At 37.8% G+C, this 23,676-nt stretch overlaps 1 protein-coding gene across 2 annotated transcripts in view; it reads right to left on the minus strand.

Moving 5' to 3' along the window:
- The window catches only part of SOBP (sine oculis binding protein homolog), a 160,149-nt gene extending 136,699 nt beyond the window's left edge, over positions 1-23,450 (minus strand). For both annotated transcript variants that reach the window (XM_076003081.1, XM_012753122.3), the window contains exons 1-3: positions 23,320-23,450; positions 11,342-11,480; positions 9,356-9,541 (exon numbers count right to left, since the gene is read on the minus strand). In XM_076003081.1, coding sequence (XP_075859196.1) covers positions 9,356-9,541; positions 11,342-11,480; positions 23,320-23,415 — 421 coding nt within the window. In that variant the 5' untranslated portion in view covers positions 23,416-23,450. The remainder of the gene's footprint in view (positions 1-9,355; positions 9,542-11,341; positions 11,481-23,319) is intronic.
- Positions 23,451-23,676: the final 226 nt, after the last annotated feature.

Consider the following 23,676-nt stretch of genomic DNA (forward strand, 5'->3'; position numbering starts at 1 on the left):
ATCACATTACATGATTCAAATTATACAAAGCTATCGCAACCAAAACAGCATGATACTGGTATAAAAGTAGAGATGTAGACCAATAGAACAGAATAGAGAACTCAGATATAAAATCCATCTACCTACAACCAACTCATCTTCAACAAAGCAGACAACAGCATACGCTGGGGAAGAGAAGCTCTAGTCAATAAATGGTGCTGGGGAAACTGGATATCCACATGCAGAAGAATGAAACCAGACCCCAATTTCTCACCATATACAAAAATTAATTTAAGATGGATAAAAGACTTAAATGTTAGACATGATACTATAAAAATTCTAGAAGAAAATGAAGGAGAAACTCTTCTAGATCTTGGCCTACGCAAAGAATTTATGACTAAGACCTCAAAGGCAAATACAACAAAAACAAAAATAAATAAATGGGGCTTGATTAAATTTAAAAAGCTTCTGCACAGCAAAGGAAATAATCAATAGGGTAAACAGACAACCTACAGAATGAGAGAAAATATTTTCCAACTATACATCTGACAAAGAGCTAATATCTAATGTTCATGATGAAAAGAAGTTTTCAGTTTTAATATAACACAATTAAATTATCATTTTCCTTACTTACAATGCTCTTGGCATGTAATGTGATCAAGGTTATGCTGACAGCATAAAATGATTGAATGTATTTCTTCTTTTTCTATTCTCTAGGAGAGTTTCTTCAAGTTTGATTTTATTTTTTCCTTAAGTGTTTCATAGAATTTACCATTGAAGCCATGTAGGCCTAGAATATTCTTTGTAGAAGAATTTAATTATTTGATTTATTTAACAGATGTAAGACTACTTAGGTTTTCTATTTCTTTTTGTGCCTGTTTTGATAAGTTAAATTAAATGTAATATGACTTCTATTTTGCAGAAATTTTAGGAATTATTTCCAGTGATCACTATTTATGTGTAACATAAAAATCATTAGTTCTGAGAATTTACACTGAAAAGAAATCCTTTGAATGTGAGATCTATGGAAGGCATTTCATCTCCATTCATCTTGGATAGACATTTGTCCTCACACTAGAAAGAAACTATGAATCTAAGGAATATGGAAAAGGCTTCAATATTGTCTCAAACTCATAGTCCATATAAGAACTCACACTGCAGAGACTCCTTATGGGAGTAAGGAATGTAGGAAAGACCCCTTTAAAAACATATCCCTTATATTACATATGAGACCACATCCTGGAGAGAGAGACTATGATTGGAATAGATATGAGAAAGCCTTCAGTTCCAGCTCTCCACTTACTGCAAACAAATGAGTACACAGTAGGACTGAAACACCATAAATGTTAATGATCATTGCTGTTATCATTGTCTCATCCTTAAATTGGAACAAATGTTATAAGATGATGACTATCCCTCTTTGCACCCTTTCAGCTCTGCCACTTAAATTTGGATATGCTGTAGCTTCCATTTCAATTCACTTAGGTGCATATGGTTTCATTTCCAATGCGAAGTCCTCTTTGAGCTGCTTTAATGTAGACTTGGTTGGTATGCTCCAAAAAACCATTTTTGTCAGCGTGTTCTTATTGGTCACTATTTGACTGCATTATGGTCAGAGTGTGTGGTCTATGATACCTATTTGAGGCACTTGTTATAGCTTTCATTTCATTTCTAATGTGCCCGATTCTGTCAATTTCCCTACTATATTCATTCTTCTCATTTTCTTTACAAAGGTAAATGGATTCGATATGTTCACATTTCCATATTAAGCACTGTTTAATGTCTTTAAATAAATTTCCCAGTTTTTCCTTGTAACTGATGGCGGGCAGAGCTTATAGACCTGGCCAATGAGGAGTACATAATTCACTCATTTGGATTTCTGAAAATCTGTTTGGAAAGGGGAAGTTATTGTTGCTCTTTTTCTCTTAGCCAAGTTCCCATTGTCCTGTCTCCTTGTTGTTCTCTGGCAGTTGAACGAAATGCCCTGGGTTGGGTTGCGCAACTTGAGGACCATTGGAATGATGATGGTCCCAGTAACACAATCCTCAAAATACAAAATTTCTCGCTCCCCAGTGGCATGTTTTTGGGTGTCCATGGCTGCCATAGACAGCATTTCTGGACTTGTTATATGAAACAAATCCCTAGTTAGATTAAGAAACATTTTAGGGGAGATTTTTATAATAGAGTTAAATAAAACACTAAATGACAAAATATGATTAGTTCTAATAACATATAGATGATATAGTCCTTTATATACTGACATTTCATTTTTTCTAGTACTTTTTATCTTTAAAAAAGTTAAATCTATTATTTCAAGTCAATCATTTGTTCAAAGTAAAAATTAACAATCATTAAAAGTCCCAAGTAGCATAAATCTTCCATCAGGCTTTTGGCTGCTGTAACTACATATATATGAGTTTGCTTTATGTCTGCTCAATCAATTAACAATTATATATTAAAGTATATTAAAATATACTCTTTCAAATCATATAATTTGGTGAGCAATTAACCATATGAGTCACAAAATCAGGACTTTATAAATTTAGGGAAATTGCAAATTACCAAGCTTAACCACATCATTTTGCAGACAGGGAAACTAAGGCTCAAAGAGACTGACTTATCCAAGACTACACAGCCAATAAGTGGCAGAGCTGACATTAATGGCAAAGGTCACCCCGTTCTCACTCTGGCAGTCTTTTCACCACATCATTCCACCATTCAAATTAAACATTCCATCTGACATTAAGAATGATTGAACATACTAACATTTTCCTCCTACTTTTTAAAGAACACTTACTTGTATAAACAACAACAAAACATAACCCATATCATAGTAGCTAATGTTTTTTTGGTTTCATTTCGGATCTTTTTTTATCACTTTGAATTTCAAATGACTAATCCCCTGGCCTACGTTAAGTTTCAGGTGTCATTTCTCCTCAACTGCACAACTATAACAATTCCTGATTATCTTTCTGCTACTCCAATTTAACTATCCTCGTATTCCCACCATGCACTCTCCAAATGCAGCTAAAATTATATCATACATTCCAAAGTCACACTAGAATGATGTTTTGATTATATGCCAGCTACACTGTAAATTCTTGGTAGTCAAGGATGATGATATATAATTGTATTGTCTCGTACAATATAAGGGACATTCAGTAAGTACTTAATTGACTGAGCGACTAACAGCGCGTTTTGGATAACCCACTAGTTAAGAATATAGGTTAAGGAGACATAATACACAGGTTCAAATATCAGCTCTGCCACTTATTACCTGTGTAACCTCAGGCAAGTTGCTTAACTTCTCTAGGGCTCAGTTTCCTCATCTGTAAAACAAGATTATTAACAGCATCCACATAGAGTTGTTGTGGAAATTAAATGAAATCTATTAGCATAATGGCTGTTCCATAATATATGCTCAAAAAATATTAGCTATGATGAGAATATATCATTATATTATTAACTACTCCTATTTCTGCTATTCATCATAATTCCTCTTGTCCTTACCCTAAGTGATTTGGAAAACTGAGGGTTCAATGAACCTCTTTCTCTTTTTTTTTTTTTTTTTTTGAGAAATGTATCTAGTACATAAATAGAAAGTCATCCAAATCCCATTAACTCTAGGTAATTTTATTTAATAATCACATTTTAAAAGTTGGACAAATAAATAAAGTCCAAAGCAATTTTGATTAAATCCTGTTTTCTCAATGGCTATTTGGAATACATCATCATATGCAAGCCCCAAGAATATTGAATAACAGATAAAATAAATAATGACCATAATGCAAACCACATTCTGATTCCCACTTCCCTGCAAGCACAACTCCATGTAAGAATTGTAAGAGCCAAAAAAGTAACATGCTTATTAACTGTGGGTTACTCAGTTATATACATAGAGCTTAGCAGATCACGTGAATGTTTCCATATTCTCAGTTAAGCTAATGGTTCTTTAGAGCCCAGTTCTTATAACCCCTTAGGAATTTCAAGATTTGCCTGAAAAAATATATCATATTTCCATGACTATAACTGAACTCGAATTTGGAAAGCTCACTGAAAGCAAACTATCCTGGAGGACAGGAAATGGTCATTGTTTTCAAAGAAAAGCAAGATGTTTCTGCACACAGGAAATCAAGCTGGTCATAGGAGATTGATCTCATCTCATTCCACACAAACCCATGTGTGCCGTGTGGACAGACCTGTCCTTTAACCTCACACGTGGGACCATGGTGAGGAATAAGAATAAGGGCCCTTATCATCTAAGGTAAAAGACATTTTATTCAAGACTGCCCCATAAGTGCATCAAGAGAAGTATATTCCCTCCTTTTTTCACATGTCATTTCACCTTAATGTATTCAGAGATTTACAGGGATTCTGGACTTGGAATAGGCAAGTTGTAAGCCTCTGGGGAAACCTGTCAAAAGACCCAGATCTAAAATGTGGTTTCCTAGATATACAGTGTTTTCTGCAGCACAGAATCTTTCTAGAAAAAGTTGCCCTTTGAACATCTTTCATCTTTCCTTGTGAACAAAAACAATTACACCAAGAGTTTTATCAACTGATTTTTTTTTTAATTCTTGGGAGCAAAATGTTGTCATGGAGCAAGCCTAAGACTAGGAGGGGGAAAATCCTGGTTTGGGTTCCAACTGGGCCACAGCCTACTTTGGTTACTTTGACCAGAAGTCGACAAGGCAGGGAGACCCATACCTGCCCAACCACTGCAGAAAACTGACATCCAGTTAATGGAACCAAGTACAGGGACAAGTATTTTAATGGCGAGTCACTACAGCGCAGTTCTTACAATCTGTGCCAAAAGGCCTTTACAAGCACAACCTTCTTTGAATGAAGTCCCAAAGGGTTGAGCCCATACTAAAATCTCTAACATGAGAAGAATTACAACAATATTACAATGTAATTAATCTGTTATCTTTCAAAATATCCGCTAATATATTTTTTGCCATTTCAGACTATGTTCATGTGATTTTTAAAGTTAGCAAAGAAAGAGGCTTTCACATTTGTTCAAACTAAAAGAATATAGTTTGTATAAAAAGAAAGAGTTGGTCAATCCTTTTTATTATTTATTATTTTTATTATTTTCTAACATCCTCAAAACAGTTTTTTAAATGGCTGCCCTGTGTGGCAAAGCCTTATTCTGTTCATTTCCTAGAGTCTACAGAAAAGTGTTTGAGTATTATTTATGGATCATGGTGATCATCCCTTGACTGCATGAGGAAAAGAAAAAAGAAAAAAGCAGGGCTATTATCCTGCATTTATAACACCTCTGTTATCATAGTAACACCTGTGATGCCACAAACTGTACACCAAAGGCCAGAGGCTGTCTGTGAGGGGGGAAGGGCAGCTTAGCCCTGGAAGATGGATGCAAACACATGGGGCCAAAGCAGGGTCAATGCTGTGGTAATCACCAAAACATGGGGAGCTCCCCTTCTCCAGAGAAAAGTGGAGGCAGGGCCAGAACAGCAGTTCTCCAGGCCCAGAAGTAAGCTAAACCCACACTTCTTTATGCAGCTCTGCAAAGAGAGTGGGAATCCAAGCAAAAGCAGTATTACCGTGTTCCCAATCACGAATTCCCTTTGGCCCACTAGCTGCCAAGACATGGATGGGATCTAGTGGAGAACCTACCCAGGCACATGAAACACATGCTCGGGAACTAGTGCATGACCAGATGGAGCCCTCTGGTACCCCCTAAGAGAAGCAACTTGTCTTATGATGGCAAGCACTCCAAAACCAAGCTAGGATTTTATCCCTACCAGCCCATCCAGGTTAATAGAAACACAGATTCTCAGGGTTAGAGAAGAATTTATCGAGTCTCCCAAAAGATGTTGACTTTACAGAACAACCTTTAGCAGGAAGAAGTTGTATCTTTTATCACTGGGGTATCTGGAAATAGTATATTAATAAGCATTATTATTCTGATTGTAAATTAGGGAAGTTTTATAGGAATATACTGAAAAGGTAACTTTATATTAAAAAAGAATATTGGATTAGGAGACAGAAAACCTTAGCACTAGTCTTTGCTCAAGTACTTAGAAGCCATGTCACCATGAGAAAGCCATTTAACCTATTTGAGCTTCAGTTCTTTATTTAATATCTAACACATTATTTCCCAGAGTTATTATAAAGACAAAATTAAATAATGAATGTGAATGAATTCCATAATGTAAAAGATTTATTATAAATACAAGGTATTATTATTATTAGCATTTTCACATAGCCAGTTTACAGTAGAATAGGAAGAATATGAACACTAACATAGGAATACAAAGCATACACATGATCCCCAGCTTCCCTATCTTGAGAGGTGGACATTTATGTGATACAGTCAACTCTAAATTATTCAGGGGCTGATTACTCAGGGCATTTTGCTTCTAGCCACTGTATTCCTTTATTAGTTCCCTTCACAAATGCCATGTTAATTAGTTAGAAAATTGACAGTGAGCGTACCTCGACTCGATTACCCTGAGTAACAACTCTGACAAAAGTTTTAGCAAAGAAAGAGTTGAAACAATCAGCTAGATAGAGAAGCTTTTGGATAATGTGTGGACTTTATCCATGGATAATTAAGCGTGATGAAATCCTCACTTTACTATCAAGGAAGCTGTGGTCAAGGTCAGACAGGTTGGGACTAATCCAGACAAAATACTAGCATTTTCTCGGTGAACAACAAAAATAGCCTGTACTTGTCTTACATATGTGCAAGAAGATTTGAACATCATTCATTCATGGAAGCACTCAACAAGTACTGGTGTGACAGAGCTCACCATGTACCCTGAAAACTCACTAGTTTCCTGCCTTTGTTGGTGTCCCTTCCATATAATATTATATAGAGCACATTGGCAAAGTCCACAGCCTGACCTTTTGAAACTCTGTTCACCTTCCTGTTATCATGAGACCTTGGCTAATCTTACCCTAGCACAAGCAGGAAACTATGTCCCTGGGCCAAACCCTGCCCACTGCCTTTTTTATAAATAAAGCTTTATTGGAACATGACCATACTCATTTGTTTATGTATTATCTATGGCTACCTTCCTACTACAACTGCAGAGTTCTGTAGTTGTGATAGAGACAGGATGGCCCACAAAGCCTAAATTACTATCTGGCCCTTCACAGAAAAGGTTTGCTAACCCTTGCCCTAGACAGTATGATTAAAACAAAATTCATCTCTCCTGAAGGTTTCTGCTTAGGGACTTAATAGAATAAATTCTTTCAAAGTAGAGAACCTTTCTGTATTCTTGTGTCTTCACATAGAACTCTGGAGCAGGACAGAGTCAGGGTTTATAGCAGATACAGAAAATTAAACACGTCCTTCCCTACATTTTAATTTCAACAGATGAGCGCCTTGGAATTCCATGGAAGACAGTATAAAACCAATAAAACCACTGGTGTTCAGTTACTCTGGCTTCTAATTCCTCAGAGTTCCTACATCTAAGACTTCCAAGGCTCAATTTTTGGCCTCCATCCCTTTGCATATTTATTTCCTGATCTGATGTGGAATTAGAGTTAAATAGGAGCTGTGTGCTCAAATTCCACGTGGCTGGCTCAGCAGGAAACTCCAGGGCAGGTTTTTTGGCATGCCGAACTCATGTTAGCCTCAGCTATGCTAATTTCTAAAGCTGTTTGCTTTGCTCAAATAAATCTTAGAGAAGAATTTGCATTTGGATGCACACCTTTTATGCACAAATTATGTGCATGATGACTCTAGGGCAGAATAAGGACTGAAAAAGAGAAAAAGAGGTATGGTGTTTACTAAATGACCTTTGTGTGGCAGGCTCTATGCTTTACATACATTTTTCTCACCTCATCTCTACAACAACCCCATGAGGCAGCACTGAGATCCCCATTTTACAGATGGGAAAACTGAAGAGAAGAGAGCTTATGTACTCATCCATGTTCACAGAGCTGGTAAGTGGCAAAGCCTAGATCAGACAGATCAGCCAATCTGTCTGAATCTGAACCCTATGTACTTGTCACTTAGTCGTTGTACTGTCTTACTGATACCCTCATCATCATCTCCCCTCATCTAAGCCACTGGACATACATTCAAACATGAACTCTACATTTACGAAATCAGTTACCTGCCCCCTTTTCCCCAGTTGGCCTTTGTAAAATATGTCTTTGGTCCTTGGGAGATAAATGTGGGCCCCTCTGTATCACAAAACAATCAACCAATGGAAAATAGGGTCATTAATACGGCAAACTTTACATGATACACCAATTACTTTAGTAATTAGTAGACAAACACAATCACAAGTGATTTTGACAGGTAAATGGATTTTTAAGTATCCTTGACATATCTAAGGATACTTCTACTGATAAAATGCAGTAGGCCAAGCAAGAGAATATGGCCATAACCATGAAGGAAAATGTGAGTAACACTTAGAAATACGGTGTAAATATGTCTATAACATAAGCCTAGGAACTTACATTTACAAATGTCTTCGCTGGCTATGGAAATATAACCAAATACTTATTTTCCCTAATAAAAATACGGGCATTAGCTTTAGTGTGTACTGCTGTTGAAGCTCAGTATTTACCATCGTTTAATTCAATATACAGAAAAATAACCAGTGTTGCAATTAAGCATTCTAGCATGATTCTGACATTTTACAGCAAGCCAGACACAGTATTACTTAACTTCTTTCTCTGTGTGAAATGTATCTATAGCCTAGCTTGCAATATCACATAATGCTCAGCCCACTGCCGTCTAGATCTACTGTGCCATCTAATTTTCTGGAAATATAAAAGAACCGATTACATTTTCACACAAATGAAATTCAGGTCTCCGTTTTTTGGGTTTGTTTTTCTTTTTAAAGTTCTCAAAAAGAGCTTTCCAGGAATTAGGAAGAGCTCTGTGGAGAAGATGTATAATCTAAGTTGTTTCTTGAACCGATTTAGAGGAAGGCATGTTGAGGAACAAGCCTGCCATGCCCTTTTATAAGTAAACCCAGAGGAGACCCGGCCTTCCTTGTGCACCACCCAGTTCAACCATGATTACTTTTTAATCTTACTAACCTCTCATTGTATATATCTTAGTTTTTTAAATTATTTTTTATCCTTTTCAAAATTTTAAACAGGTGACTTCAGAGAAGGAAAATAACTTTTTTTTGTAGCTGGTGGTAGGAAAGGTATATTATCAGTTGAAAGCTGATAGCCTAAGCAGTAATAGACAGGGGAATTTTCCTAATACAGCAATAACATTTTAAATAATGTATGCTCTAACATTTCTTACCTATAAAGTTCTTAAAACAGTCTCTACTAAAGTTAACTTGAGCATTTAATAATTATACATAAGATAGTTAAAACAACTTTCCATGAATCGTTAACACTGAAATCATTGAAAACTCCAGTCACAACTTACCTGCTGGTGGCTTTATGAAAGGTGGTGGAATTAAAGGTACAATAATGGGCACATTGCCATGATCCTTTGACCCTGCAGGTGAGTCACTGAGTCCATTTCCAGTGGCAAGCCCTGAATAGCCTGTGCTTATATTGTATGGTGAAATAACACTGTCCTCGGGTAATTTTGGTTTTGGCAAAGAATTTTCTGTAAAAAAAAAAAAATCATATTCAATACGACAAAAGGACTTATTCAATAGACTTTAAATTTTCCTTATTTATTTCAAGAAACATGGCCATGTAACAAAACAAAATTTTCCTTGCAAATCTTTAAACAATTCACTGAAAATCCACAGTCCATCCTGAACCTTTTTAGTCTTGTTACCATAAATTTCCAATGGGCTACTCTATAATTTGCTCCACTATGATAGCTAATATCCCAGCTGAATCATGGTGATAAATTTTAGCACTGTAAAATCCCATAGAAAATTGAGAGGCAATTAACCTTTTCCATCTACAAAGTGATATACAGCAAACACCGTTCTCTGGCTACCAGGGGAAAGCCTAAAACGTGCCACCCAGCATTGTAACTAGGTCTCACTGTCTTATAAACTCAGACCATAATATAATCACATGAGCCAATGAGAAGGAGACAGATCATTGGGAAGAAAACTGATGTTTCACAAGGTATTGATAATATCCATCAAAAATTAACAAAAATGAAAAAAATTACAATGATATGAACTTTGTGCATTTTATCCTTGCATGTGAATCATTAAAAAATAAAACAAAACAAAAAACCTCAACCATGGAAAACAACTTTTTCCTCTCATAGCATATCCTGGCATTCTCTCTTTCCATATTCCCCAGAGGCAAAGATTATTACCTAGGCCAAGTATTATACGAGCTATTAGTTTATAGAACATAAACTCATGACTTCCATTTTTCACTTACAGTGAAATTGATGATACTATCTCCATAACATGATGTGTACAATTTCATAGCAAGCTTAACATAAAATTTGTCATGTACATTCAATTCCACATGCCTACGGGACAGCTCATTTACATTTCCTTGCTTGGCATATAAGAAGGGAAAGCACTATCTTAAAGACTGGAAATAAAATGTTTGAACAGGTAGTTTATGCCAGTAGATTTTGAATGCAATGCAAATACTGATCAAATTGCCAGTGATGATGCACAATTTGTTTTACCTACATTTTATTAAAGTTCCTCAAATGGGTTTCTTCACATGTTCCTCCTCTTTTCTTTGATAAGCAAACTCTCATTCCAAATTTAGGTTCATAAATTCAGTATTCATATAGGCTTCCCCCATGAGATATCTGGCACTGCAACCTACTAGTAGAATAAGTATTAATTCAGCTCTCCCAAGCCTCTGTAATTTTTACTCTTTAGCTGGGCTTTGATGAAAATTCCTATAGAATAATAAGGATCTAATCATCTACTACTCTCTTACTGCTCTTCTTACCCTATTCAAGAGTATAGGGGCAAGAGAAGAGTAAAAATTTTAAATACAAACAAAAATAGAGCTTCTATTTTGAATTCCTATCAAAAAAAAAAAAAAAAAGGAAGGGGATTACCAAATGAGCAGTGAATCTTTCTTGCAGTCCAAAAATCTAAACCTAACATTTCACTTAACAGAAAGCCCCAGTCCCCAACAAATGATGATATATCAAAGAGATCAGGAAACTAGAAGCTAGCAAACACTGTCTCTTTCTATAAATTTGTGGGCAGGACCACAGCATCTAAGGTCCCTAGCTCTTGTCTAGTTCTCCCATTGGTGGAAGGAGATTAAGCTGTGTTTGTTTTTCTTTTACATTGTGCTCTTACATTCTGTGGAATTCTGCTTATGGGAAAGCATTGCAGGGGATGTATGTTTAAATCAACCATTGGCATAATCAACAAAGAGTCCCAAAGCAACGCAATTCTGGCAGGTTGAGATAGTTAATCCTTCTTTGCATGAACAAAGGGACATTAAATGTCATTACCTTTGAGAACAGAAATGTGCTGCCGGCTCTCTCCATCTGTAGGGTAGCTCCTGAATTCAATATCTTCACCATCTTTTAATTCAACCTTATCATAGCCATACCAGCCAAGGAGTTCATTCATGGTGTTTTCTGCAAAGTTCTGAAAGAGAAGCATAGGCTCCTACTTATTTCTACAATCAATAACTATTTGAAAAGAATGCATAAATTGAATTCTGTTTGCCCCACCCCATTTATGCGAGCACTGCTCCACTTCCCCTAGAGTAGTGTTCATTTTCACATCACGTTCAAAAATTGTAACGCTTTTAAATCTCAGGATGACGCATCCAATTATGACAGGCCTTCAGACATTTGTAATTTAAAGATAATAAGAAAAAAGGTATTTGTTAGTTGTGCTTATGAATATGAAATAGGAAGTCATATTTTAGCATATTCTTCTGCAAGGTCTGTATCCCACACTAGCACAAAAATATTGAAAGGTAAATCACAAAAACAGCTAAGAAAAGATTTTGAAAATGAAAACAATCAACCTTTTGTGGTTCAGATTAATTTAAATTAGAATTGCTTTCTGATTCAGGTGTTATTTCTTAACTGACTCTTATCTCAGATAAAGCGAAATTTCAACAAAGAAATAATTTCTCAATTGTCAACTACTATCATACGGAAAGCTGAATAGGCTACAAGGGTCTCCCTTTTTAATTTTCCCTTTTGTAAGAGTATTTTTTAAAAATTAATGCATAATTTGTTTTATATAATTTCATTAGTGACAGATTCTTTCTCCATGAAATCAAAGGTCACTATGATTATCTTCTGGCAAGTAACATAAAAGTACCAAATAACTATAAGACTACAGTCAGCCCAGATTTTGGAAAACGTATGAAACCACTTTGTGAACTATAAATCAACATACAGATATAAGGCATTACTAGTGTTATTATGGATATCAAACTTTGAAAATAATCAGTATAATTGGACAGATTTAATATCTTATGTCAGATGACTACTGTTTATTAACTTATCAATTGCGAGATCTGAATACAAGATGTGAGACACTGTGTGTTAGTGATCTTTACACTCCTGTGTGGCTTAAACATCTCTATCTGGCAGCGTACCGTGAGCCTCCTAGACTGAGCTAGAAAAAACTATATATTCTAACCTTCTTTGTGGCTCAAAGAATCTTTTATTATTCTCCTTAGAAGCTGTCATTTCTGAATTACACAGGGATATATAATTTATATTCCTGAAACAAAGCACCAAAGCTAAGCCAGAGTGTGCACAGCCTCAACGTGTGAGTTCCATGTTTTCTTGAATTTCACGACTTCAGATTTCAGCAGGAGTTGCATAAAAAAATAAAAGATATTACACTTTTGACTCCACAAAAGCAGACCTGGCATTTCAAACTATCCATAGGATGCTAGATTTTTTGCTTTAGTACCCACTTAAACTCTGAACTCCAGCTGGGTCAATCTGTGATGGTATAGTATACCAGCAATGAAAAAAAAATCTAGCCAGATTGATTCAGTGTTACCATCCACACGGCCAACAGTCAGCCATATTAAGCTTTAGTGAGGCACTTATTCTCTCTGATGGCTGGTCATGTCCACATTAAATAGACATTCTTTTCATGAATGCACAAAGATCATATGATCGATACGAATAATAAGCTCGGCAACTTCAGGAATACCACTGAGGAGGACTGGGCTAAATGCTGCTCTACTCAATCAAAAGAGATCCCTTTAATGAGGCATCAGTCTCCCCTAACACCTAATTTCTTTTACTGAGCTGAGTGCCTGGCTCAAGAATGACAGTCCCTAGGCCCACAAATCAAGGTCCTACATCAGTGGTCTGGCAGCAGAAATCTCCAAGGATGAGGCTTACACCTTGCATCAAAAAAAAAACAATTCCCAACAGCATTAACAGCCAGTTTCAAGCCATCCTATTGGTTTGTGTGCTGTTTGCCCCAATCTCTAAGGGAACTGTGCCGACAAGACAGAATATCTTTTGCATAGTAACTCCCGGTTACCACATCCAGTTTTGTAGACCGTGTATATCTGCGTGCCACTTTCTCCAGGTTAACCTCTGAAGTCACACAAAGGCTACAGATGCATAATTCATAGAGCAACCTCCAACCAAGGATATAGATTTGTTTGTTTTAGTCCAGCTGCAAATCCATTCAGCCTTTCAGAACCAATCCCAGAGATGGGATCCAGAAGTTTCAGACATTTGGGTAAAAACTGAAACCTCAACTGGATTATTAACACCAAATTCAGACTATTTGGGTATCTTAACTGCATCAGTTTAGTTTATGATTTCTGCTGAAAATTCAGAGGCTTCGTGGAACAATCAATATGAACTTGATCTATTCCATGATTTTTGAGTTACTATAAATGTCAGGGAAAATAAACTCCAAAATATTCCCTTTCTTGTCATGGAAAATAAAAATAAACACTTTAATGTTTTGATATATGAATGCAAAAGCAGAAAACAAAGGTTTATAAAGCCTCAGGCCATAAATCTTAAACCTTTTATGAAAGGAGAAGCAAGGTGAAAGAAAGAGAGAAGACAAACACCAAAGTTTTTCTAGTATAGCCACAAGAAATAGACTATTACCTCTGTTGTATACACTACTGTATTAAGCCAAAGACCCTCAAGGAACAAATAACTTAAATTTTTAAATTCCTAGGTAACGTTTAATGCTAGATATCATGTGGGTTCATTATGGTGGTAAATCAAAGCAAATGAAATAGATTTTTGCATTTATCATACAAGAAACATAATATATTCTAAAAGAAATGAATTTAATGTTTATGGCCTATAAGGGTTTTCCAGTCTTTCTGATAGAAAATTCTAAGTGTTATTGTTTCGGCATTTTTTGTATGATTATCCTTTAAAAAAGAATTTTCGATTAAAAGAGTAATTCTTTTCCTATGTAAGTTTCCTATTTGTTATATATATATTTTTTAAAGGTGAAAAAAAGTAATAAGAGTTAAAATGCAGAGAGATTTTTGAGGTAAGAATATTCCATAATAAAGCAAGCTACTGTAACAAGACAGATTATAACACTTGTTTCCCCAAAAATCTTCACCCAGCATTTTCTCCTGAAGACTTAGGACAGGAAATTGAAGTTGAGTCTCTTAAAACTCCCTCTCAGTTTCAGGATTCTGTGAAATCAAAGAACTTATACGAGAAATAAAATACCTTTTGGAAAGATATTTCATAATTATAGTGATCATACATCATGAATTTTACTGAGTCACTATTTCAAATATTTTATCATTGCTCCCATAAACCATCAAAATGTGTCAGAAATTTCAATATTTTGACATCTGAACTACATTTTGCAGACTGCCTCTTGCCCTTGGAAGTAACACAAAAATCCTCTCTCATACCATGTAGTCCAATTTGGGTTTGGAAAATAGGTCACTATAATTATAATGATAATGTCTAACACTCTCACAGCACTTTACAGTGTTTCCACATCCTTTAATTCTCTTGCTCCTTTCAATAACCCTATGTTTTAGGTATTTGATTTCCGCAATAAACTTTTGGTGAACCTATGTAACATCCTCATTTTACAACAGAAAATTAGAGCATCAAAAAGGTAAAAGATAGGCATAAGAGATCACCCAGTAAAGGTAGAACTAAAATACAGATCTTCTGATTCTCATACCAGGTCTCTTTCTATTATAAATTCTGTACAGCCCAATATGTCAGCAATTCCAAAGAAGCTACATCCCTGGACCAATCAAAGAGTTGCAAAGCCATCATATCATGGGATGCCAATATCATATCATGAGGTTTCTAACCAGGACATAGCTACTGATGTTGAGACATTATTTGCTCTAGGATTTGAAAAAATCCCAATATTTGGTTTGAAAGCATGATCTCTTCCTAAAATTAAAAAAAAATAAGATCACAGAAAGATAGGTAGAAAGGAAATTTTAGTATTTCCTCACTCCTCCTGAGTTTTTCTATACCAGCAAAATAATTTTTGTTGGCGCTGAATTCCCAGGACATTCATTTGATGCCCTCCTTATTCAACTGGAAGTACTATACAAATGTCAAAGTTCAATCTAAATGATTTTTAATTGAATATTTTACCAGGTGAATAATAAAAAGTCGATTTCAAGGGACTTTTAAAATAGCAGTAATTATACATGCTCAAAATACCTCTGAAACACAAGTACTTCAAGATCTTCAAAAAGGACAGATAATTTTATTTATTTTGAAAACACCAAACAAATTTTAAAACATAGGTAGACACCACTGATTTGTTTCATACCAGGCCTTGCATAAGTGCATGTCAATGTGTTTTCAAAGTTATATCCTACCCAAAAGAGCAGGAAGTATTTAAAAAAACTCCCATTCACTCAAAAGAGGGGAAAGTCATGCCTTCTCCAAACCGTACGAACATCATTCTCATTTTCACTGGATCCAAGTCCCAGTTCTGGTAAAATATGTCATCTATTCCAACACTATAAGTTATAACATTTATAACACTATAAGTTATGTGAGAGCAGAAACTTTTTATTTCATTTTATGCTTCACCTAGCACAATGCCTGGCATAGAATGCGCTCAATAAATGTGGTAATACATTTGGATACATTCACAAATATTTTTCCAAATGCATAAATACAGAGAAATGATCAAACAAAATGCAGGAAAACCTGATTCTTAAAATAAATATCTAAAAGTTTAAAAAATATAATATGTAGTGCTAGTGAGCACTCTCATACTAGTGGGAATTTAAATTTGATAGAGTAATTTGACTCTATGCATTAAAAGCCTTAAAGTTTTTATATACCCTTTGACTCAGCAATTTTATTTCTAGGTATTATAGGAACTGTCCTGGGAAAATAGATATAGAAATTTGTATGTCCAGGAAAGTTTATCACAGTGCTGTTTTCTTAGAAATAAACTAAATGCCAAATAGGGATCTGATTAAATAAATGATAGTTTAGTCATATAAAACTATTTTGCCACTAAAATAAATGCTGCAGATAAATTTTCATTGACATGAAAAGCTATTAACAGAATATTAAGTTTTAAAAAGAATGTTATTACAGAATGAGATCATTTTTGTTTTTATAAAAACATATATATCACACACAGAAAACGGCATGAAAAGACGTACATCAAAGTATTGGCAGTGTGTCTGGGTGAGAAAATTATAGGCTTTGTTTTTCTTTTTGCTTATTTCTATTGCTTATCCTTCTGTTTTTAGCACATCCATGTATTATTCTTATAAAAATAAAACTATTTTAAATTAGAAATTAATCTACATGGTCTCACTAACAACATGTAAGGTATATTCACAGTCCTAATGACAATAAAAAGGATCTGTCAGTTAGTTACATTACGTAATTTCAAAACATTCTAACACACATCATCCAAGAAAGTGGAGCACATGAGAAATACTTCCAAAGGAAAACGAAACTCCCAATTTTGACCAATTTACAAAGCAGGGGGAAAAAATGCTAGTATCTCTGATGGTCAAGGTTATGAATAATAGAATGGTTATTTTTGGAAAATAGTTTATCTTCCTTTCCATCTCTATGTGTTCTGACTAACTCCTGGGCTAGACTACTATTAAGCATCAATGAACTTGCTGGTGGAGACAAAGAAAGGGAATCTGCACACAGAGGCAGAGCCTTATTTAAGTTCCAGATAGTGAAGCAGGAATTGAACTTGATTACATGTCAGTTTCCAGCTCTATTCCCAGGCCTGGCCCAGGGCTGAGTCTAAGTTGTCTCTCTTAACACAGACCCAGCGGATCAGTTTTATTTTATGGTTTTGCCAAGCAAAAGGTCATGCGATAAAATTCAAATAACGTAAAGGAAATATTTGAAGAGCCCTTTACAGATTACAAAGTACTTCCACATTCATGATCCCACTGGATCAGATGGTATAGTAGAGATGAACCACTCCCCATGGATGACCCACTAGAGGGTCATCAATATGCATGAAATAATAAAAGTGGCCCGTTTCCCATTCTTGGTGCAGACTTTATACATTGAACCCTGCTGCTGTTACCTGAACTACAGCTTTCTAGCTTGAAATCCAATGAAGATGGTCTCTGTACTCCATTTTGGTTCATTTTGCAGCATTGTTCTCAGCCACAGCACAACGATTTTTAATGCAAAGTACACTCTTAACATTAATACACAACTCCAACTTGGAACAGGCTGGAGAAAAAAGTCTCGTTAACTTATTGATATATTCTAAATTGGATGGCTATCTAATTGGCAGATGAAACCAAAATCATGTGGTTCCGCATATAAAATCTATGGTGTTTTATTGTCTTGTTGTGACATAGAGCAGACAACCATGTCCCATGTTGATGTCTGCTGCCAGGACATCAAATGTCCCAAAAGGGTCAACAAATACTGTGAAATTGTGAATACTGGCCCTCAGGCTAACATTGTGGCAGGCATGGCAGGTGTACAGCTGTGTGCAGCTGTGTCGTTTCACAGCTGCAGAACTGCCTTAAAAATCCTCAAGACTTGTTACATTGTTTTCCTGTCAGTGCCAAAGCCATTGGCCTTAAAGCATACAGAGTTCCACAGCCTTTGGTTATATAAGAGATATTAACACCTATCAGTCCACAGATCCTAAAATATACATTCAGCAAATCTCATTTACCACATGCTTTCATGTCTGTTTACATGTTTCAGTTGTCACTATGAAAAACAAAGTACTCTGGGGTTTTTTTTCCTCCTTCTTCTATCCTATAATATCCCCTCTCTTTTAGGAAAATATTCGATAATCTTATTAGCTTGAGAGTGCAAGTGTGGCTGACTTCCCATTCCACAAGAGGAAGTTTTAGACTTCAGGGATTTCTATGATTCACCTTCTACTACTTCCAATATTTTTTTAAATATAAAAACTGAATAAATAAAAGGAACTTTCCTTAGAAGATACAAAGACATAAAAACTCTGGTCACCCTAACAAGAGACTATCTTTTCCTGGGACTCTTCTTTTTAAACAGCCACTTGTGCTCACTCATAGTTGCCCTTTTCTGAGGTCCTGTTTTTGACTTTGCTTTAAAAATTCTGTTACCTCTTGGTTTCTATAAGTCTGTCTTTCACACAAGGAGAGTAAGGCTTGGCTTCTCAGAGCAGTGCTTGGCAAGCACAGAGGCAGGAAACGCAGAAGGGAATGAGTCTGTCAGACTCATTTTCTTCTAGTTCAAATGTTTATTTCAGATTCGGGAGGAAGTGGAGTGGTTCCTTTCCATTTCCTCGTCTCTGGAACCTGCGAGTTGTATAAGGCTTAGAGAATGGCGCCTACCACACATCATACCAGTTCACAGATGGAGAAAGAGACTCTTCCCAGAAACACCCCCCGTTACTTCCTCATCTGAACACAGCATAATGCATAGCTCTGCACACCCTCTCAGGACCCATGGGGTTAGCCTGGAGCCTTGAGAAGGACAACTGAAAGCAAAGCCAAGGTCTCAGGAACATCCTATACCTGCTCCCAAGGGGCAAGGGCTATGTCTCCACTGACATTAGGCCCCAGACTGCCACGTGGCACACCTGAGGCCACAGCTCAGCAGAGGAGGTCTGACATAATTTGTGAATAACACAGCAGGGTCTGGTCCCAAGGCCACTTTCTAAGTTCCTTAGACTTACTGCTTCTGACACCAGGATAGAGTTTCAGCAGCAAAACTTAAAGTATACCTGTTTTAGTAATGAACTGATTTCAACCTTAAACATGCTGACTTTTCCAATCCACACTGTGATTCCTTTCTCTCCTCCCCCAACTTTTTTTTAATGTCAAGCTATTTATCTCACCAGCTCAGCTCCACAACTTGCTTTACTGTCTACGCTATTGACACAGGTCATTTTTAATACCAAATCAAAATCATCAGAAACCAAACTAGAAAATCTTGTGGTAGGGTTACTATTAAACTCTAACAGATGTGCCTGACTCAAACTGTAGGCATCAGGACTGAAGCATAATTTTAGGTACAACTTACTTACTAAGAATATTTATAGACAGAAAACTTCTTCAGCAGAGACCCTATGACATTTAAAACAGATTATCCTGTAGTTTAGCAATTGATAAAGAAGTCAAACATTGTAAGTGCATTAATTATGGTTTGTTTAGGAAAGTTTCCAGGATGGAGTGCTTGATCTAATCACATTGGTTTTGTTAAAGCGTTCTAAAAGATAAAAATCTGATTCATTATCTCTACTCATAGTTTAGATTTATTTAGTTGTATTATTGTTCGGTAGTTACTGATCACAAAAGATCTGTGTGCACAAAATATATATCCTCTAATGTAACAATATTTCCCTTACACAAATATTTACACTTACACATCTACTAGTACAAACTGGTTTTTATATTGTATCTACCATGTTCATGATGAACTACTGAAGCTACTTAACCCTTCCATAAGTCAGAAGCCCCTCCTGACATTCATTTATTATGAAATATGTTAGCTAACAGTATATAAGAGAAATATTACATTAGATACAATCACAATATTTACTTGAGAAACCAAACACAGTCCAAATATAAATTGCACTGCTGTCAGATTTTTTAAAATCCTATTAGTCACTAATTAAATATGGCATACTAATTCTAAGTACAGTAAGATAACCAGTCTTTTTAATCAGGAAAAAAACAGAATAAAGGAAGAAGAAAAGATTAAAAAAAAAAAAAAACATTGTAAAGGTCATAGTGAGCCAAATATTTCTTCTTGAAGATATTTTCACTGAAGTACACTATAAGCAAGCTATGCCAAGTCATGTACTTTTCACACACAAAATTATATTGTATCAAATTTAAATTTGTTACAACTTCCATGTACATTAAACCAGTGATAACGAAAATGTAACTCAATATCTGATCTAGTGAAACAGCAACCAACATTAGCTCTTAGCCACATGAAGACAATCTCCAATGCCATTACTGGTGTCAGCTAAACCTCAGCCAGTTTGTCTTCTCCATTTTTAAATAAATATGTGACTATCTCAGTTAGGAAATCTTGAAGGAAGTCTCTGTGATGAGGCAATTTTGTTGCTCATTCTCAGTGCCCTGCATTTGCTGTACTTAAAATAGACACTTGTACCAATGTCCTTTCTATTACCCGAAGGGGAAAAAAAATCACATACACACCAGTCCTTTTTCTTTCAGCTCACAGAGAAGCAACTCAATCCAACCAGTGTTGAAACCTGAGTAGGTCACTGTACACCACGATAAAATTCCCTAATCCCTGAGCCAAATCTCCCTAAGGGGGGCCTCCTCCTGACCCTCCACTTCCCAGACTGACTTTTCCATTTGCTCTCTCCTCTTTCCCCCTTTCATTTCCCCTACCTTCAAGCCTTGATATGTGATCCGAGGTGGGGGCTCAGGTTTCCGTTTTTACAGCTTAGGCCACGCTAGCTGTATACATTCCTTTCTTTCTGCTGGGCAGTGATTACTTACCAGGGCTTAGTTTACACTGGTCCAGATGAAAGCCGTTCAGATGAAGGCAAACACAGCCAGGCAGCTCCAGCGGCACCGATATGAAGCTGCACAAGGCCACATTGTGTTCTCGGTGACATTTTGTTGCACACATTTTTATACAGGGCAACCAACTTGTTATGTTACTCTATACTTCAGGTTCAGGGAGCTGGAGGGGTAATAATATCATGAGGTTTGGGGAGGGGTCTTGTTGATGTGATTATTAATATTAAAAGCAGAAAAATATTAATGAGTTAAAAATAACCTTTCCATGTTTTGACTTTGAGAATCCACTTTTTAAATGATGACTTTTGGTGCTATTATATTGAGGAATGCCTACTAAACAATTCCACTAGGCCTACTGGCATGGTGTGAGTGAACATGACTGAAAATTTCCTTCAGGGGTCTTCACATTGTTCCAAATTGGAGAGAAAATACTGATCCTATAACCAATTGAATTATTTGCTTCATAAAACTTCTTATTTAATGCTACTCTGGATTGAAACGATGAGGATTAAAACTTCTAATAGTAGGTAGTGATTTGGAAGAAAAATAACATTTTCAAAAGAGGAAATTCTGTGCACCAAGGTTAATTTCATACTTAGTCCTGCAGCATCGGCTAAAATTGTGTAATTTTTCCCCTTCACACAATGTTGTTTTTGTTTCTTCCTCACCAGTTCAGACAAACATCTGTTATACTGTAGAAGGACAACTATCTCCCAAACCACGGAGTGCGCCTGCAGCCAAAGTCAACAACGTGAGCCCCAAGCATAGAGCACAGTCAGCCTTTATATCCAGCCGGGATAACATTTCACATGTTTTGATTAAAATTAGCTAATTTGTAATTCTAGAACCTATGAAACTTAAAAGCTGCCATCCATATAGATCACATTAGGCAGCATTTTAAAGGGCCAGAGCACACTATGATTTCCTAGTGGCCTTCACCTCTCTCCCCTTCCCCCACCCTGAATCTAAAATGAAATGGAAAAGTAATCTGGAAACGCAGGATGGGAGGGAAGAGTAAGTGAGGAAGAATAGTTATTTGAATTCCACCCCCATCTCAAAAGACAATAACTTCTCATCTTAAAAAAAAACAAAAACAAAAAAAAACACCTATCATTGGAATCAGTGGTAGTTTCCATCACAACAAATGACATTGATTTCCTTAACTCTCTGTTGGTCTAATGCTGCACCATGCTTCCAGGCACTAAGTTCCTCACCCAAAATAAAAGCCCTAATTCCAAAACTTAGATTGCCAGTGGCATTTCTAGGAGGAAGACAAAGCTAAACATATGCACCTAGGTACACATACATATAGATGCGTCCCCCTCTAAGCCTGGGCTTCACAAGAGACACTATCATAGAATATGCTTGTTCTAATGAAGAAAACGTCAAAGTGCAATAAATTTGACTTACGTGCACACCATTTCATCTAATTTGCCTTTTAAATACAAACTTAACCAAAACTAACCAAGTCACCTAGCAGTATTAAGGATTCTACGCAGATGGGGAACATCAAGAAGACTGCAGAATGCAAACCTGCTACTTTTTCGTAACTCACAAAAAGAAAAATAGATAAATAAAATAATTTTTTCAAAAAATCAACACAGAATAAAACTCTTGCCTAGGCAAAAGCCTCAACTTCATGGAAAATAAGAGGGGGGGGCGACAAAGGGGTCCGGAGCTGAGCTGTGCCCTAGTGCAACGGCGCTAACACCAACAGCTGGAGCGCAAGGCTGCTGCGCTCGCCACCTCTGGAGCACCGCTGGGCTGGCGGGGAGCCCGGCTTCGCCGGGAGGACTCGGGGCTTGCCTTTCTGAACAATGGGCAGGCGCCCCGCGCAGGCCGGCGCTCGGACGGCTCTCTTTCAGCCGGGCTTGCGGGGGTCTGCTCAACTGGGAAGTGAGGCTCGCAGAGGCGAGCGGGAGGCGGAGGCAGCCCAGGGAGAGGAGCGGGCGGGGGCGGGCGAGGCGGGCGGGCGGGCAGGACGGTACCCAGACCTGCGCCTCTCGGGCCGCAACTCGCAGGGCACTGACAGCCTCTTCACACCTTTGCCGCGGACTGCCTGGGGAGAAGCGGGGTCGCGGAGCAGGGGGGCGAACTGGGAAGGAGGGTGGCATCGGGCTCTCCCCGGGGTGCCTCGGCCGGGCGGCTCCTAACTTTGGAGGGACCCGAAGGCTGATTCCCGGAGAAGGGGGAAAACTACACCGCCCGCTAGGAAAGCCTGTTCATCAGGCCGCCCGGCCCCCGGTGCCCTCCCCTGACACGCGCCCGTGCCAGCCTGGGGTTTGTAAGGTCAAACAGAGTGTGGTCTTCCCCCCACAATCAAATCTGAGGCTGGCGAATTTCGGGGGCGCAGACCGCGAGTTGGCCTCCGCCTTACACCTGGAGGGGGAGCCGAGACGTCCTGGGCATCCTACGGAAACTGACAAGCGCGCCCCTGTGCCCCGATCCTCACAACGGCGCACGGGGAGCGGGCGGAAGAAAGAGCTCCGTCCCCCAGCCCCCGAGGTCCAAAAATACCTTCATTTCCTCGTTGATCTCCCTTTTCACTGGGTGAGCCGGCTTCCTGCTCCTTTTATTTTCCGGAGGTCTCCCCTCTTTCTCCATTTCTGCCATGTTTTTGTGTCTGGTTTCTGTGGAGATGAAATGGCTGCTGCCGCCGCCGGCGGTGGCGGTGGCGGTGGCGGTGGCGGTGGCGGAGGTGGTGCTGATGGTGGCGAGGCTGGCGGAGGTAGCGGTGCCGGCGGGGCCGCGCCGGGCCGGGGGAGGCGGGCGCCGGGAAGCGGGGTCTCTTCTAGCGGCGGAGGACGTCAGTGGCTGTCAGAGCCAGAGGGAGCTCGGGGAGTCTCGGGGATGCCGCGGCCGCCGCTCCTGCTC

The sequence above is a fragment of the Microcebus murinus genome, chromosome 5 (assembly GCF_040939455.1).
Source record: "Microcebus murinus isolate Inina chromosome 5, M.murinus_Inina_mat1.0, whole genome shotgun sequence".
Lineage (NCBI taxonomy): Eukaryota > Metazoa > Chordata > Mammalia > Primates > Cheirogaleidae > Microcebus > Microcebus murinus.